Raw genomic sequence first — 16,792 nt, 5'->3', positions numbered from 1 at the left:
TGGGATGATGGTATGGACAGGCAGAAAGGAGGAGGAGGAAGATTAAGCTAGGTGCTCTAGCAAAACATTGTGTGCAATACCAGGCATGTAATGAGGAATAAATGAGTGCAGGTTGAATTTGAAAAGTCAAGAAAGGAGAGTGAAGGAGGAGCATTTGAGATCCCGTGGAGGTGATCTTGAAAGGGGACTAGGCCAAGATCACGAAAGGCCTGAGAAGATCAGGATGAGAAAGTTGGATTCCATAAGATAGGCCATGAGGACCTGCTTCAAATCACTGAGCAAGGAGGTCCCATGATTCAAGGAGAGATTTTAAGCAACACAAGTTGCCTGTGAGTGCAAGGTGGACTGGACTAGCAGTGGCTTGGGGTAGGGGATGAAGGAGGGCTTTAGCGGGGCCAGTGCTCAGTGAGGCCAGAGCTGAACATGGGAGGCAAAGTGTGAGAGGCCACCAGTGCTGCTCCCAGAAAGGGGCTGGCCTGACCTTGAAAACACAACAGGAGAAATAAGGCAGTGGAGAGTCTTATCTGCTAGCACACTTTTCTCAGAGTCTTGGAAAGTCAGACTCAAACTGAGCCCCTAAGCATTGCTGATATGTCCCTCCCTGCTCTCCTTCCTTCTCTTCTTGACTTTCTTCTCTCTCTCTCTCTCTCTCTCTCTCTCTCTCTCCACCCCCCCCATCTTAGCCCACAGGATCTGTCTTCTTAGGATAAGGGAGACAGAGGGAAGTTAAGAGTAAGAAGCAGGAGGGATGTGGGAGCAGAGCATGCAGAGAAGTCTCCCTAGCTAAGCCCCCTAGCTAAGAGCTCAGTGGGTGGACAGAACAGCCAGCATCCCCTGGGATCACACCCACCTTCCCCAAGGAACTTTGGTCTGTTGAGCCTCCATGCCATGTAAATATTCTGTTTTTCTCTGTGTGCTGCAAGGTGAAGACAGTTGGGAAGAACTAGCCTACAGGACGAGAGAAAGCACAAATTAGAGGCACCCCTTCTCCCTGCCGCCAGCATCACCCCAGCCTACCGCCACGTTGACCTGCTGGGCTAGTCCATTCTCCTTTCCTTCTGTCTCTGTCTTGTCTAGCGGTGGGCCTGAGCAGTTGTCCGGAACCTGCTGTGCCCAGTAATGGGGTGAAGACTGGCGAGCGCTACTTGGTGAATGATGTGGTGTCTTTCCAGTGTGAGCCAGGATATGCCCTCCAGGTACCTCCCCTGACACCCTAGAGCAGGAAACAGGTGTCCCCTGAGATGTGGTTGGCCAGCCTTACACCAGCAGAGCTACAGTCACCAAAGAACAGGGAGCAGCCCCCAGGTCCCCCGGGTACCATTATCCTCGCCTGGAGCTGTTCATGTGAAAGATAAACTCTGCTGACTTTAACAATTTGGCACAAGCCAACCTCCAATGTGTTCCTGCAATGTTGGGTTTGATTCGGCTTTAAGAAAATTTAATTTCCCTTTGAAGGCCATCAGGGAATTTAGTAATTAAAGGAATCTCACAAGGAAACCTCTAATAATGAGAATTCTTTAGTAATGGTTGTTAATAATTGTCCTTCCCCAAATTCTCTCTCCCTCTACCTCACTCCCATCCCACAGTGGATCTGTGTGTCTTTGTGTATCTTGTTCCTTAACATGAGGCCCCCGAACCAGACCCCTGTACAGCCCCTGGTTGTACCTACAACTGTGCCCACGGGGACAGCTAGCCCATCCCTGTTCCTGATTCCTCCAGGGCCACGCCCACATCTCCTGCATGCCCGGAACCGTGCGGCGATGGAACTACCCTCCTCCACTCTGTATTGGTAAGAGAGCCCAGACTTTACAATTCATTCCAACCCATTTTCTCTCAGGGATCTTAGCTCAGTCGTGTATCACCGAGTTCAAGTTCAAATCAGAAGAAAGTTTGATATTCTGGATTTGTTCCAAGTCAGTCGTTTTAAACTGATGTTTTTATAATCTCTAACTCCCATTTAACGCAGTCATCACTTTTGGAAACCTCTGCCCCACCAAATGAAAAGTTACAGGAGGTGTGCCCATTTGAAAACATGATGATGACCGTTCTGGCTCTAGTTAATCAACCAGATCCCAGATGGAATTTCTAGGCACTTTGGGCTTCCCCCTGTGCCTTCTTGTGGGACAGACAGATAAATCTAATAAAGAAATGATGAGGGTGGCCAGGCGCAGTGGCTCATGCCTGTAATCCCAGCACTTTGGGAGGCCGAGTCGGGCGGATCACTTGAGGTCAGGGGTTCGAGACCAGCCTGGCCAACATGGTGAAACCCCCATCTCTACTGAAAATACAAAAATTAGGCAGATGTGGTGGCACACACTTGTAATCTCAGCTACTCAGGAGGCTGAGGCAGGAGAATCACTTGAACCCAGGAGGCGGAGGTTGCAGTGAGCCAAGATTGCACCACTGTACTCCAGCCTGGGTGACAGAGCAAAACTCCGTCTCAAAAAAAAACAAAAGAAAAGAAAAAAGAAGAAATGCTGAGGGTTATATGCAAAACAAAGACTTGGCTTCGTCCCTTACCCTGTGCTACGGCAGTGATGAGCAGATCAGCAGACACAAGAAAAGACAGTGTCTCCCCTTCAGAAGCTTCTGGTCCAGTTAGGCAAGGAAGAAAGGCACGTTTATTTAAATATCTACTATATGCTAGACATGGAGCTTCATATTTCCTCAGATCAGCCCTTCAGGGGAGGTACCATTAACCTCAATTTGCAAACAGGAAATCTCAGTCTTTTAGGATTAAAAAGGAAGTGGCAGAGTCAGGAACGGAAACCTAAGGTTCTCTGGTGCCCAGTCGATTGTGAGGTGCCCCTCAAGGCTGACCTTGGGGTAGGAAGTGCAGGGAGGTAAGGAAGTGACACTCAAGCACAATGGCATTTCTCTTCTCTGGTTTCACCATGGCGTAGGGCATAGGCGTCTGTGGAACAGGTCAGAAATGTGAATGGTCAGCCCAAGGCACTTCCCCCCATTAGCGACTACAAAGACCTTGCCATGGAAACCATTCATTTAACGGCAGCTGCTGGTCATTGGGGGTTTACAACATGTGCTAGCCTTGTCCCAAGTAAAACGCAGTCCTTTCTGATGTGACCTCACAACAACCCGGTTAGATGGGGGCTGTCACTAGTTCCGTTTTACAGTTGTGGGAAACCGAGTTCTGGAGGATTTTGAACTTGCCCATGGTCCCGTCGGAAGTGAAGGTGGGATTGTGACACAGGCAGTCGAGGCTGGTACTCTGCACTGTTTTTGGGTCTGTTTGCCAAGCTGCCCACTCCCCAGAAAGCACTTGCCTGGACCTGCCAATACCTGTTCTACTATCCTTTCCCTGGGTCTCTGAGACTGGCTAGCCCCTTTCTGTTCACACAATCGTTTCCTAATAAGATGCAAAAGAAAAGAACTGATGTCAACTGACCAGACTGCAGGGGCGCCCCAGCCCTGCATCCTCAGATGACTCTGAACTCACCTTGATTGGCATATCAGATGTCCCTAAGCCCCTGGGTCACTCACACAGCCTGGTGGTTGGCTCCTGTGGAATGCTGATCACAGTTACTTTTCTGAGGATGGGCTCATGGTGAGCCTCCCCTGCCGGCCACCCTGCCCCCTGAAATATATATTTGAGAAGAGACTGGCATGGTGCCGGGCACAGAGTGGGGACTTGATGCATGCCAGTGTCCTTCCTTCATCCTTTTTCTGCAGTCTTGGAAGAGTGGATTGGGCAGTGAGGAGAGGGAGATTTGGGGGATGCAGTGAGAAGTGGTCGGACTTCTTTTGGCACAGACCTTCCTCACTTTTCCTACACATCCTCACCAGGGAGCTGACCTGTGAAGGGCATGTTCAAGGTTAAGAGTCCATAACTTGGGCTTGTGAACTTTTAGGCTGCCCTAGAATGCACCTCCCTTCCTGAATGTACATACTGAATGTCGCCCATGGGCATAGTCTTTTAAGAAGATTCCTTTGGATTCTCAAGGGGCTATATGACTCATGAAAGCTTAAAAACTGCTGCTTGAAGGGAGCTTCCAAATGTTGGCAGGGCCCTGTACACCCCTTGATGTTGTCCTGACCCTCTGTCTCATCTCATTGTCACAGCACAGTGTGGGGGAGCAGTAGAGGAGATGGAGGGGGTGATCCTGAGCCCCGGCTTCCCAGGCAACTACCCCAGTAATGTGGACTGCTCCTGGAAAATAGCACTGCCCGTGGGCTTTGGTAAGTCTCTGCAGCCCCCAGAGGAGACAGGCTTCATGCCCAGACCCCTGAGCTTAAAACCACTGTCCGCCAAAATCTCTTAGCGCAGCCTTGGGCCAAGTCGTTCAGTACTCTGCCTGTTTTCTCGTCTGTTGACCTCTTGCACAATTGTGAAGACTAATTAAGAACGGCAGAGATTAACATATAGGGGGAGAAAAGTCTTAGGGGTTGCCATTATTATTATTTGAGCCATAAACTAAAATCCAGGAATGTGGAATGGGAAATTACTCGGATTATACCTAACACTGTATCACTCGATATTAAAAATAAAAAATAAAAATAAATTACTCAGGGACTTAAAAAAAAGGCGGGGGGGGGGGGCGGAAATCTGTCGTACGGAGACTGGACCTCAAGTTGTACTTTTAACTCCAATGTCTCTTTATCATCCTAATTAAATTGAGCCAATCAATGTGAAATCAAGTTTGCATTTTTCTTTGTATGCACATTCTAGCTGGCTTAGAGACTGGGAAGGTTGTTTTTTTTGGTTTTGGGGGGTTATTTTTGTTTTGTTTTGTTTTTGGAGCTGGACTATGCCAGGCATGGGAGGTTGTCAGGGTGTGGAGGACATCAGTGTGGGTACAAAATTTAATTGCTGGTGATCCACGTATTATGCACTGGGAATATCATTTAACCCAAATGTCTCTGTTGAAGGGATGAGGGCTTTATGCTGACATGGAACTGATGGGCCGTACACACGGGTCATCTTGCCCAAGCCATTGCACAGCTTCTAGGAATGAAATGTCCCAAGGGGATTATGCCTGCACAGCCCTGAATGCCAGTCCGTGAGCCTCAGAAATGAAGATCTCCCATTTTATCCTTCATTATTCAGCCTGGAGTGTGACTAGAGATTAGGGAAGGGGCTTTTGGGAGAAAGCAGTCTAACTGGCCTTCTCTAAATCCGGTTGGAGGGGAGGAGAGAGCTTGGTGGCCCTCTGAAAGATGTTATTTTCTGTTCAGTACCATCTTCTGAAGGAAACTGGGTGTTCAGTACCATCTTCTGAAGGAAACTGGCAGCAAAGCAATGACACCCTCGGCAGTCTTAGGAGACTCCAGACTTTGAGACATTAAGAGGATCTGGGAGACTCTGTACCTCTGCATCCAGTCTTGAGGCAAAACCAAGATGATAGAAGGTGGGGAGGGCAACATCCAAAGGCAAACAAGTTTGAATGAGGTGGCTTTCCCTGTAAGTCCTTATGTTCAGCCACCATTTTCATCTCTAAATTCTGGGTGCTAATTCAGGTTTCAGGGAAGAAGCTACTGCTGGGTCCAGTTGCAGAGGCCCTGGATCCCTTGCTTTCAAGTTAATGTTGGATTCTGCCGAGGTCCCTAACTTGGTACCTGGTCTCAGCGTGTAAAGAGCTGCTGCAGCTACATGCTGCTCCACTAGATGGCGGTCACAGTCCAGTTCTTTCCGTGGAGTTCAAGTCGGAAATTCCGCCATCCTTAAAGAGCCCCTTCTGTGGGCATGCAGCCCGCAGTGCTCCTGTATGAGGGGACGATACCTGGGCGGTGGAATGGAAAGCACAGGCTCCTCAGATAATGTGTACAAAGATGTCATCACAGGCTAACACGGTGAAACCCCGTCTCTACTAAAAATACAAAAAATTAGCCGGGCGCGGTGGCGGGCGCCTGTAGTCCCAGCTATTCGGGGGGCTGAGGCAGGAGAATGGCGTGAACCCGGGAGGCGGAGCTTGCAGTGAGCCGAGATCGCGCCACTGCACTCCACCCCGGGCGACAGAGCAAGACTCTGCCTCAAAAAAAAAAAAAAAAAAAAAAATCACAAAATTATCGGCAACTTGGAAACAGTCCGCATGTTCATGGGTTGGGGAGTGAACTGTATGGTTGGATAATTCATAAAATGGAATTAACATGCAGTTAAAATGAACTCTATTTTTGTATATTAACATGGATAGACCTTGAAAAACACAATATTATGTAAAAAACTGTATGTACAGTATAATATCATTTATGTAAATCTTGAAAACACGTAAACCCAGATACATATTTAAGAGTCCAAAACCATGAACTGGAAGGATATCTTCCAAATTCATGTGATTGCTTCTGTGGAGGGCAGGAAGAGAATGCAACAGGGCAGGAGATGAAAGGTCTTCAACATTAAGTGTCAAGTCTTTATTTTATTCTTTAAATTATCAGATGCAAAAAAAATTACACTCGTGCTTATTCTGAGCTCATTCGATAGTACAGATAAGCCAGTTTTAAAAATGAAAATCCACCTATAATCTCATCGTGCAACGATAATCACTAATGGCTTAGTCTCCCACCGTTACCATGTAAGTCTTATGAAGACAAGGACCTTCTTGATCTTGCTCATCCTGTACAATGCCTAGCACAGCCCTGATGTACAGCAAATGCCCAGCAAATATTCTTAGTAGATGAATTCATATTCTTCCATGTTTTATAATACAAAAATTAGAATTGTATACAGCATACTATTTGTCATCTGATTTTTACAATTATCAATGCAACATGGGTTTTTTCCTATGCTCAGTAAACATATTTCTTCAATAACATTTTCCATAGTGATCTAATTTTGAAAAATCTTATCAGTAAACAAACATAAATGTTCCCACCTTCATTCTTGAAAGAGTATATTAATATGTACATTAAGAACTTAATTAGATTTATTTAACCTGTCAGGTTGCTAGAAGGTCTTGATTAACTCACTAAGATCCCAAAGTATAAACTTTATTTGGCTTCTTTATGGAAGAGAGGGGACAATGTATACTTCTAAGCCCTACGTTTCTGAATTATCATAAGGGTTCTAGAAAACAGCAGTATTGAAAGTCATGTCTTTTGGTTAAGTATTGGGGGTGTTATTTTTAAATGAAAAGTTTATTCTAGCAAAACTATCTTTATGCTGATATTGGACATATGAATCATAAATTAAAACAAGTGTTGACCCTGAACTCTGTTTTCAACAAAATAAAATGAACTCCAGTGGAGCTCTGAAATGACTGATGCCTTTAATTTGGATGAATAATACACTTTTAAGTTCAGCCGTGTCAAAGACAAGAGACTTGGCTGGACGAGGAATTCCCAAAGCCTGTTCTAGGAGCCTTGGCTGGGTGGGAAATCAGTAGCAGGGACTCATGGCTCTGGCAGGAGCTGCTTGCATGAGGCAGCACACTTGAGGCAGGACTGTGTTGCTTTGGGCACTGTCTGCCTCTGTCTTGCTCCCAGGAGCTCACATCCAGTTCCTGAACTTCTCCACCGAGCCCAACCATGACTACATAGAAATCCGGAATGGCCCCTACGAGACCAGCCGCATGATGGGAAGATTCAGTGGAAGCGAGCTTCCGAGCTCCCTCCTCTCCACGTCCCACGAGACCACCGTGTATTTCCACAGTGACCACTCCCAGAATCGGCCAGGATTCAAGCTGGAGTATCAGGGTAAGGACAAGGAGCACTGCCTTTGCTTCTCTGTCTATCTCCATCTCTTGCCCCAGCCACCCACCTTCCCAGCCTTCCATGTGGGGGAAGACAGAACACCATAAGGGGTGGGCTGCGGTGGCAGGCCCGGTCAGGGGAGCTTCCTTTTAGTGGCAGATCTCTCAGGACCCCAGGGCCATCTAACCCCATTTGTCAGCTTAAGTTCTCTCACAGCCTTTTCTAGAGTGGCAGGCCCAACAGCACCCTCTGAAGCTCCCGCTCTGTAGAGCTGTCCCTGGGCAAGTGGTCCATCTGTGCCTTCTCAGGTATCCCAAACTGTCCAGCCGGTCACTCCCCCTCGGGCTTGATAAACTGAATTACTTCCCCAGGGTTCTTCCCTGCACATCAAGCCCAATTACTCTCAGCAAAGCTCTTCCTATGGCAGGATGGAGGATTCTAGTAACAGTCCCAAGGGCACCTCTAAGCCTTGCACAAGGACCAGGTTTTCCTGTGAGGCCCAACCACACTCACCACAGCTCTACCTCCCTGAGGTGGGATCCCATGGCAGGCCCCACTCCTTCTGGGACATTCCCTGGAAAGAGCCCCATCTACACTCAGGTTCCCCTGTGTTGTAGACCATCCATCACCTGTGGATGTGGAGATTGTGCCCAACCTGTGCAGCTGTACATGTTGGTCCTGAGTGAGGCCAACCTCTCCCTTGGATGCTTCCCTTATTGTGACTGACTGAAGCATTTGTTCTAATCCCTTTCCCAGATTCTTCCACTGAATTTTTAAAAATATTTTTAGATTTTTTTCCAATACTAATTCATGTTAAAAAAAAATCTAAACACTGTAGATAATTTTGTGAGCACATTGTGTTAGCTCAGCCTACTGTAACAAAATACCATAAGCCAAGTGGCTTACAAACAACAGAAATTTATTTCTCACGGTTCTGAGGGCTGGGAATTCCAAGATCACAGTGCCAGCAGATGCCATGTCTGGTGAAGACCCACTTTCTAGTTTATAGAGAGTATCTTCTCACTGCGTCCTCACATGGTGGAAGGGGCAAAAGAGCTCTCTCAGGCCTCTTTTATAAGGGAACTAATCCCATTTATGAGGGTGGGCCACCAAATGCCCTGCCTCCAAATACCCTCACATGGGGGATTCGGTTTTAACATAGGGATTTGAGGGGACAGAAATATTCAGGCCCTAACACCCATCACAGAAAGTCAAAATCCTCCCATAATCCCACCCTATCACTACCCTATGCAGAGATACACACTTTCAACAATTCAATATATATTCCCCCTTTTTCTCGGTATATATATTGCTGTAGCTGTATTTTTAGCTGAAATTGGATCATACTATAGTTTTGCAATTTTGTTTTTTAAAGTTAATTTTTAATTGTACAAACATATTTATCGTGTTTTAAAAAAGAAAAATACAAGAAAGAAATTAAAACCTTACAAGTAAGGCCAAAGCTGTCTTTGTCTATGGCCTCCAAACCCAGGATTATTCTCCAGAAATAGCTACTATTGTTTAGGTGTGACCTTTCCAGGCCTGGATATATGTATGCTACATGTACCTGTGAAAAATATGTAACATTTTATAAAAATTTTTTGACCATATTTTCTATGTAAATAGTACCATCCTATATGCAGCTTTCTGAGAGTTGACTTCTTTATTCTGGAAGTAAGATGGCGGGGATGGAGCTCCTCCCTTGCCAGAGAAGAATACTGAGGGGGGACTGGGCTTGTCATTTAGGGAAAGCCTCAAAGGGCATCCCACGAGGTGGGTGCAACTGAATCAGTTCTGCAGGAGACTTCGGGGTTCCAGGGTCCATCTCAGGGAGAGCTTTGGTAAGTGTGGCTGGGCTTGTCACCTAGAGGGAGCCTCAGGAGAAGCTGGGCCTTGCACCCAGACAGAGCCACTTCACTGGTGTTAGCACAGCTGCCACACCCAGGGAAGGTGTGTGCAGGCTCATGACAGAGGCCAGCCTTGCCCAAGAATGTCTGTGCCTGTTATCTGGGAGGTGTGTACCTGTCAAACAGGTCAAGATGCGTTGGATGGCCGTGATGTCACAGGAGGGAGTTGGTCCCAAATATGTCCTCTCAGAGACAGATGCAACGCCTTCCCCCAAGGCTTTCCCTGTGTCTTAGTTTGTTAGGGCTGCCGTAAGAAAGTACCACAAACTGGGTGGCTTAAACAACGGAAACTTACTGTCCAGTGGCTCTGGGGCTGGATGTTCAAGATCAAGGTGTCAGCAGAGTTGGTTCCTTCTGAGGCCCGTGAGGGAGACTCTGTCCAGGCCCCTCGCCTGGCTTCTGGTAGTTCATGACAATCTTGGCATTCTCAGTTCTTAGAAGTATCACCCCGACCTCTGGCTTCATCTTCACATGGTGCTCTTCATGTGCCTCTGTCTCCAAATTCCCACCTTCTCTAAAGACACCAGTCATATTGGATCAGAGCCCACCCTAGTGACCTCATTTTAATTTCCATAAGTTTGGTAAAGATCCTATCTATTTCCCATAAGGTCATATTCACAAGGAGTAAAGTCTTCAGCATATGAATTTTGGGAGACATATTTCAGCCCCTTGCACCCCTCCCAGGCCCAAGTGCTCTCTCCCTGAGACCTTCCCTCTCGGATAAATATAAGGAATGACAGTGCCACCACTGTGCCAGGGACAGCTGCCCCAGGCCCACCTCGTGCACTGTGCCTTCACCCTAGACAATAGGCACGGTCCTGCCACGGAATCCCTGTGATGGGACCAGCCACTCGCTGTGCTCCCCGTGTGATGAGCCCACTTGTCCTTGTAAAGGTTGTCCCTGTGTGACCGCCTCAGATTCTCCATTGACTTCCCCAAAACAAGAGGCCTAACTACCCCCACAGAGCCCTGGCCTTGGGCTCACTTGCCCCCACTCCCCCAGCCCCCATCTTTGGAAATGCTCCCACCATGGCCACCCTGCACAAGGGGCCCCGCTGTCCCCCTGAGGTTTCCTGGACGACAAGCCAACATTCGGGGCTCGCGTCCCTCCCTGGGATGGGCCTGTCTCTCCCACTGAGGTTTGCAGCCTCCAGAGTCCCAGTCCTCCTCTGATGACTTTCCCTGTGTGGGGAGTCCAGGGGGCAGCGAGTTGCCTTCAGACACCCAGCTCCTCCACCAGGAGTTGGCCCAACATGTGAGATGCACAGCGACGTCTAATGGGGCTTCCACCCTATCATGGGCCCCCTCCTCCCACAAGCATGTGACCTTCAGGGCTTGCCTGGATGTTCCCCTTCAGTCCCAGGTGCAGCCACTCCCTCAGCATTCACCTGTCTGCCACAGTCCCAAGGACTCCTGTGGAGCCACAGATGGTGCCGGGGCACCTGCTCCCCTCAGACTTGGGCTCCACCCCTATTAAGGCTTCTCGTTTGGGGTGATCCCAACCTCCTGGGCTAGGTTGCCTCTAGGGCCAGAGGCCTAAGTACTCCCACAGAGGCCTCATCATTTGTGATAGGCCCAAATAATTCTCCCTGACCATAAGCCCACACTCTCTGTTTACACCTTCCTCTGCCATACGGAGCTGCACCTCGTAAGCAAGCTCTGACCACTCTCCCCAGGTTTTTCCTCTGGGGAAAGACCCAGCTTCAATGAATGAGCCATTTGTCCCCACTGAGGCTGTTTCTGTCAGACAGACCCAGCTCTCTATGGCCCCTCGACTTTCCTTAGAAGTCCAACTCTTTACTCTTTCTCCAAATTCCTCCAACTGATACTCTGCACTTCCCGTGCTAGGCTCTTCTTTTCTCTTCTTCGAGTGAAGATTCCCATCAAGTCCTTGGTAGCAGCATAAAGAACTCCTGGCCAGGCCTCCCGGCTCAACATGCTTTAATGTGTTCCATGACAGTTTCTCAGGAGGGTTCTGTTTATAAAGAACTTAGCAAAATGGCTAAGACGTACAATTGTCCCCACATGCTAGGCATCATCATTATTAATGTCTTAAAATAATGGCATTTTGGTTGAAATTGTGTCTACCTGATTATGGCACTTTGTTTGGAAGTGTGTTCCCACTGTCACCAGGTGTGTCCCTTTAGAACAAACCCACCTGCTCCCCTGAGGAGTCCTCCTCTGGATAAGTTCATGCTTCCTCCTCTTAGGGTTTATTTCTGCCTTATATGGCCAACCTCTCCCTTTGAACCTTCTTGCAGGGGAACAGGCTCTGAGGTTTCTCTCAGTGTCGAGGTACTCTCACTGAAGTTTCTGTCTTTTTGAAGAGCCTAGATCCTTCCACTGGAGATGATTCCTGTAGGAGAGGCCCAGCTGCTCTCATCAAGACTGCTCCTGGCTTCTCACACACAGCCACTCCTTTCCTTCTCTCCCCATCTCTGAGTCCACGTGGCTACCCTGAGCCTTTCTGTAAAGACCCAACCCATCCCACTGGGTTGCCTCCCTGGGCAAAAGGCCCCCTGCTTCCGCTAAGACTTTCATTGCCAAATGGCCCAAACCCCCGTGCCGCAGGGCCAGGCCCGTCCTGGGGCTGAGCAGCCACCCCACCCGTGTGGCTGCTCAGTTTTTGGCACACCCAATTACCTCGATGATTTCCTAGGGAAACCTGCCCAGTTCCTCCCCCGAGACTTCCCTGTGAGGTACTGAATGGAAACATAACACAGCCACCATGACCACGTGAGTGCTCAGGAAATGTTAGCTTCAAGATCTGCGTTATTGATGTTGTCATTACGTATGAGAAACACATCTACTTCCAAAGAGCATCCATCCGGTCCCAACTACTTCCATTGAGGATTCCCACTGCAGGAACGTTCTGTCTCCTCCCACTGCCAATTTCCTGAGTGGAGTGGGCCCAATTACTGCCACAAAGGCTGTTTGGTGTCCTGTGGACCCGATTCATCAAAGGCCTTGCTCAGGAATCCCTCAGCGGCCTCTCCCTGATGGACTGGCCTCAGCTGTTTCCATGGAGGCATCTCCTGTAGAGTCAGGCCACCCGCTCTCATGGAAGCAGCTTCTCTGCCCTTTGGAGGGACTTGCTTTATGACAGCCACACGTCCCTTAGCCCAGCTACTCCCTCTGAAAAGCTGCTCTCCTTGCCACAGATTTGACTTACTCCCACCAGATTTCCTCCTTCCTGAGAGGTTTTGAGCTCTCGGAGTTGGAAGGAACCAACTCAACTCCTCCCGTCGCCGCTTCCTGTGTCTGGGATCTTGATCCTGGTTGTGAAGGTTCAATGAGATAAGCAACATGAAAGGAGTTAGGCTGGTGCCTGGCCCCCAGTGGTGCTCAGTGAATAGAGGTTCAATTGAGCAATGTCTTCCTTGAGCCTCCTTTTCCTATGGAATTACTAATAATAGATACTATTTGCTGAGCTTTCACCATGTGCCAGTACTGTGGAAAGAGCTATGTATGTGTTATCCTACTTAGTCCTCAAAATAATCATTCTATACACAGGAAAACTGAGGCGTACACAAGTTAAATTACTTACCCAAAGCCAACAACTTGTACATGACAAAGGTCCATCTGAGTCCAAGTCTTGAGGCTTCACCACTATACTCTCTGCCGCTCCTATTTTCTGGTCAGAGAGAATAAAGTGACCTTTTCTCCCGATCTTTTCCAGCCTATGAACTTCAAGAGTGCCCAGACCCAGAGCCCTTTGCCAATGGCATTGTGAGGGGAGCTGGCTACAACGTGGGACAATCAGTGACCTTCGAGTGCCTCCCGGGTTATCAATTGACTGGCCACCCTGTCCTCACATGTCAACATGGCACCAACCGGAACTGGGACCACCCTCTGCCCAAGTGTGAAGGTATGCCCCTCCCTCGTCCCCAGCAGTTCTTCCTGGGGTACTCATGGGGACTGGTCCAGAGCAATCCCATGTTCCACCTACCTGCTCCGTGGGATCTCCAGGGCTGGAGGTCCAGGCAAACCGTGGTCCATCCTGTTTTCACATGGTGTGGCCCAGGGTCTCCTGGGAGAGGGTCTTGGTGACAGGGCTCCGGGCCAGCACTAGGGAGGACCTGGAGGAGATGTGGGCCGCAGCCAAGAGGAAGACACACCCAGCCCTTGGGAAGATCCACCCTGACAGGCTGGAGGACTCCCATTGGAAGGGAAGGCTCCATGTGGGGGGGGGGAGCCCAGTGGTATGCTGAGAGCTAGAGAGGTACAGTTAATCCAGGCACCTGCCCAAAGGGAGAAGAGAATGAAGCCTCTTTATAAGAACTCTCTTGCTCCTCTCTTCATCTTCCCCCTCCCTGCTCCATTATACTCTCCTTCTACACAGGGCTGGAGAGACCTGAGTTGATCTATCAGGGAGCAGGAGGTGGCACTTTCTTGGGTCTTCTTCCTTACCCAGAACCGGGATGGAAGGTGACCAAGAGCTTGTGCTGCCTCCACCCTCATCTGCACACTTCAGTTCCGTTTGCCTTCCCTCTTCATTCTGGCATCCCATCATTTTCCTGGAGGAGTGGCAGGAATTTGTCTTGAAAAAGGAAGCCTTAGCAAAGGCAATAACCCAGGAAAGAGTGCCCCGGCTCTAGGATCAGATCACCCCAGGCTCCAACTCAAACCCCTTTGCCTCTCTAAGCTTCAGGTTCTTCCTCAGTAAAATGGGACTTCTCATCTTTATTTCACAAGAGCTGGAGGACTTCACAGATGGCTCCCTCTCAGACTCAAACTCTCAGTTTAACTCTCGATGGAAAGAGGGACCTTGTTTGCGAAACTGAGCCGTTCTGGCGTTGGAATGTAAAACCGTGATTTCTAAAACGATTATAGCCTCAGTTCATTTTTCAGATTTTCAGAGCTCTGCTCTGCGTAACCAGTTGGTCATTCTGCAATTGTTGGCCCATCACGTGCTGTGCAACAAGCCTCATCGTGGGCTTTCTTCCCTTCTCACACCTTGTTTGTCTTTTTGTGGCATCACGGGAGAGAGAAAAGAGCAGCGCTTTCTCAGTCTGCTAGCTTGAGCCAGAAGCCCTTCTTCCTCCTCAGAAGCCTTCTTCCCTTGGCTTCTCTGACACCATACTCTCTTGCTTTCTCCCATGTCCCTAATGGCAAATTTTAAGCCACTTAATATAGCACACACGACCCTTAGGTTAGGGCCTAGTCCCTGCTGACCTCCCATATTCTCCACTCTTGCAGATTTTATGTCCCAGCTAAGCTGAAATACTTTGTTTTCCAATGTGCCATGTTTTCTCGCCTCTGGGTCTTAGCATATGTTGTTCCTTTCCCATACAGCATTCCTCTCTCTTACCTTGCCTCCTTAGCCGTCCTAGTCATCCCTTAGGTCTGCGTATAAATATGAATTCTAGAAGGAATCCTTTCTTACTCTCAACCAGATGCAGGGCTCCCCCAAACACCCCTGTGGCATTCACGATGATGACATGGTCCAGCCTGTGCTACAGATGCTGGTGTGTTTGGCTGTGTCTCAGTGGTGTGCATGCCTGGGACAGAACTAGAGTACCTTGCTCCCACTGTCTCCCAGGCCGTGCCTGGCACCCAGGAGATATTCAGCTTATGTAGCAGGGATGGCGTGTACCTGCACACCACTTTCAGGGTGTATGTGCATTCACAGGACCCCTGGCCTCTGCTTGGAGTCTGTAGGGATTCTCTCTCCTCAGTCTGGTCTGCCCCAACCAGATGTCTGCTTGATGCCCCATGTCACCTACAACCCTCACTATTCTGGACCATGGTGTTTGGGGATTTTTGTCCACCATCCCCATCTGTTTTCCTCCGTGGGGACTGATTCTGAATACCATGAAGATGTCAAAGTCTTTTCATCCTCCTGCCTGAGGCCTAAATCAGTGAGACCAAAATTGAGTATTGCTTTTGGGGAACAGGAAGATAAGGAGAGATGATCTTATCTACATAGCAAACGCCTCCTCTTCCGGGGCCTGGGCTGAACGTTTTGCCGCATTGTTTCACCTCATCACCACCCCAATCCTATGGGGGAAGTATTCTTAGTCCCATTTTACAGGTGAGGAAATGGAGACTCAGAGAGGCTAAACTACTTATCTAAGAGTATCTGCTCAATAAATGGTTCACCTATGATTTGAACCCAACCTTAGCCTCACCCCAGGAACCCTCAACTAGACCACAAGTACCACTCTAGAAAGAGCAGATCAAAGAGAAAGAAAGAAAGATTTTCCCAATTTCTTAGCTCTTCCCAGCAAAAGCACTGCAGCTCTGACCCTAACATCTGCTCCCTCCCATTCCTGGGAAGGGAGAGGGGACAGCTTCAGGGCATCCTTTCTCTTCATAAGAAAGAGAAAGAGGGAGGCTGAGGCAGACCCACAGAGGGGCCTGCAGTGACAATTGAGAGCCAGCCAGGGTGTTCTGTGTGGGGACTGGTGGGTAGAACCAGGTGCAGCCATCCTCAGCTTGGCCTCCCCTTCCGCATCCCACCCAACCTCCCTGACAGGATGAGTAGTTCTGGGAGCTGGGAGTTCCTCAGGAAGGCATCTGAATTCTCGGGTGGGTACCGAGGCCCTGCACTTATGTTTGTGTTCCCTCCCTGGCAGTCCCTTGTGGCGGGAACATCACTTCTTCCAACGGCACTGTGTACTCCCCGGGGTTCCCTAGCCCGTACTCCAGCTCCCAGGACTGTGTCTGGCTGATCACCGTGCCCATTGGCCATGGCATCCGCCTCAACCTCAGCCTGCTGCAGACAGAGCCCTCCGGAGATTTCATCACCATCTGGTAGGCCAGGTGCCATGTCAACAGCCAATTAGAAAAGAGCGTTAGTGGGGTTCTACACTGGGTTACCAGTCAGTTACCTATTGGTTTAGAAAAACCAAGAGGTGAGTGGTTTTTAAAGGCTGTCAGCCTCCTGGGTTTCAAATAAACATAGTGGAATGGGACTCAGCTGCAACTGGCCATTATGGCTCCTTGAAGGGAGAGGAATGGGAGGGCAGTGGCTCCCAGCCTGCAGCCCTGCCAGAGCCAGGGAAAGTACCAGTGGGTGTGTTAATGGGAGTAGGCGTGGGTACACAGACTTGCCTCAGTATTTCCAGAGTTCAAACCAACATTCTACACGTACCTGGGCTAAGCCACCCAGACTAATGGAAGAGATTTGAGGTGGAATTTTGTGATGTCCCGTTGGTCATCTGGTGCTGAGCCAGCACTTTCCAGCAGAACTTTCTGCAGTGATGGAAATGTTCTATGTCTATGCTGCCCAATATGGT

General features: G+C 48.9%; 1 protein-coding gene across 10 annotated transcripts in view; it reads left to right on the top strand.

Annotated features, from left to right (window-relative positions):
- CSMD2 (CUB and Sushi multiple domains 2) overlaps nt 1-16,792 on the top strand; it is a 701,208-nt gene that overhangs the window by 547,497 nt on the left and 136,919 nt on the right. For all 10 annotated transcript variants that reach the window (XM_032160157.2, XM_032160162.2, XM_032160160.2 and 7 more), the window contains 6 exons: nt 1,078-1,196; nt 1,720-1,789; nt 4,081-4,197; nt 7,438-7,647; nt 13,231-13,419; nt 16,130-16,307. In XM_032160157.2, coding sequence (XP_032016048.1) covers nt 1,078-1,196; nt 1,720-1,789; nt 4,081-4,197; nt 7,438-7,647; nt 13,231-13,419; nt 16,130-16,307 — 883 coding nt within the window. The remainder of the gene's footprint in view (nt 1-1,077; nt 1,197-1,719; nt 1,790-4,080; nt 4,198-7,437; nt 7,648-13,230; nt 13,420-16,129; nt 16,308-16,792) is intronic.

Source organism: Hylobates moloch, unplaced genomic scaffold, assembly GCF_009828535.3.
Source record: "Hylobates moloch isolate HMO894 unplaced genomic scaffold, HMol_V3 SCAFFOLD_8, whole genome shotgun sequence".
NCBI classification, from domain to species: domain Eukaryota; kingdom Metazoa; phylum Chordata; class Mammalia; order Primates; family Hylobatidae; genus Hylobates; species Hylobates moloch.
Note: the sequence above shows the minus strand (reverse complement) of the source record. Positions and strands in the feature narration are given on the sequence as shown.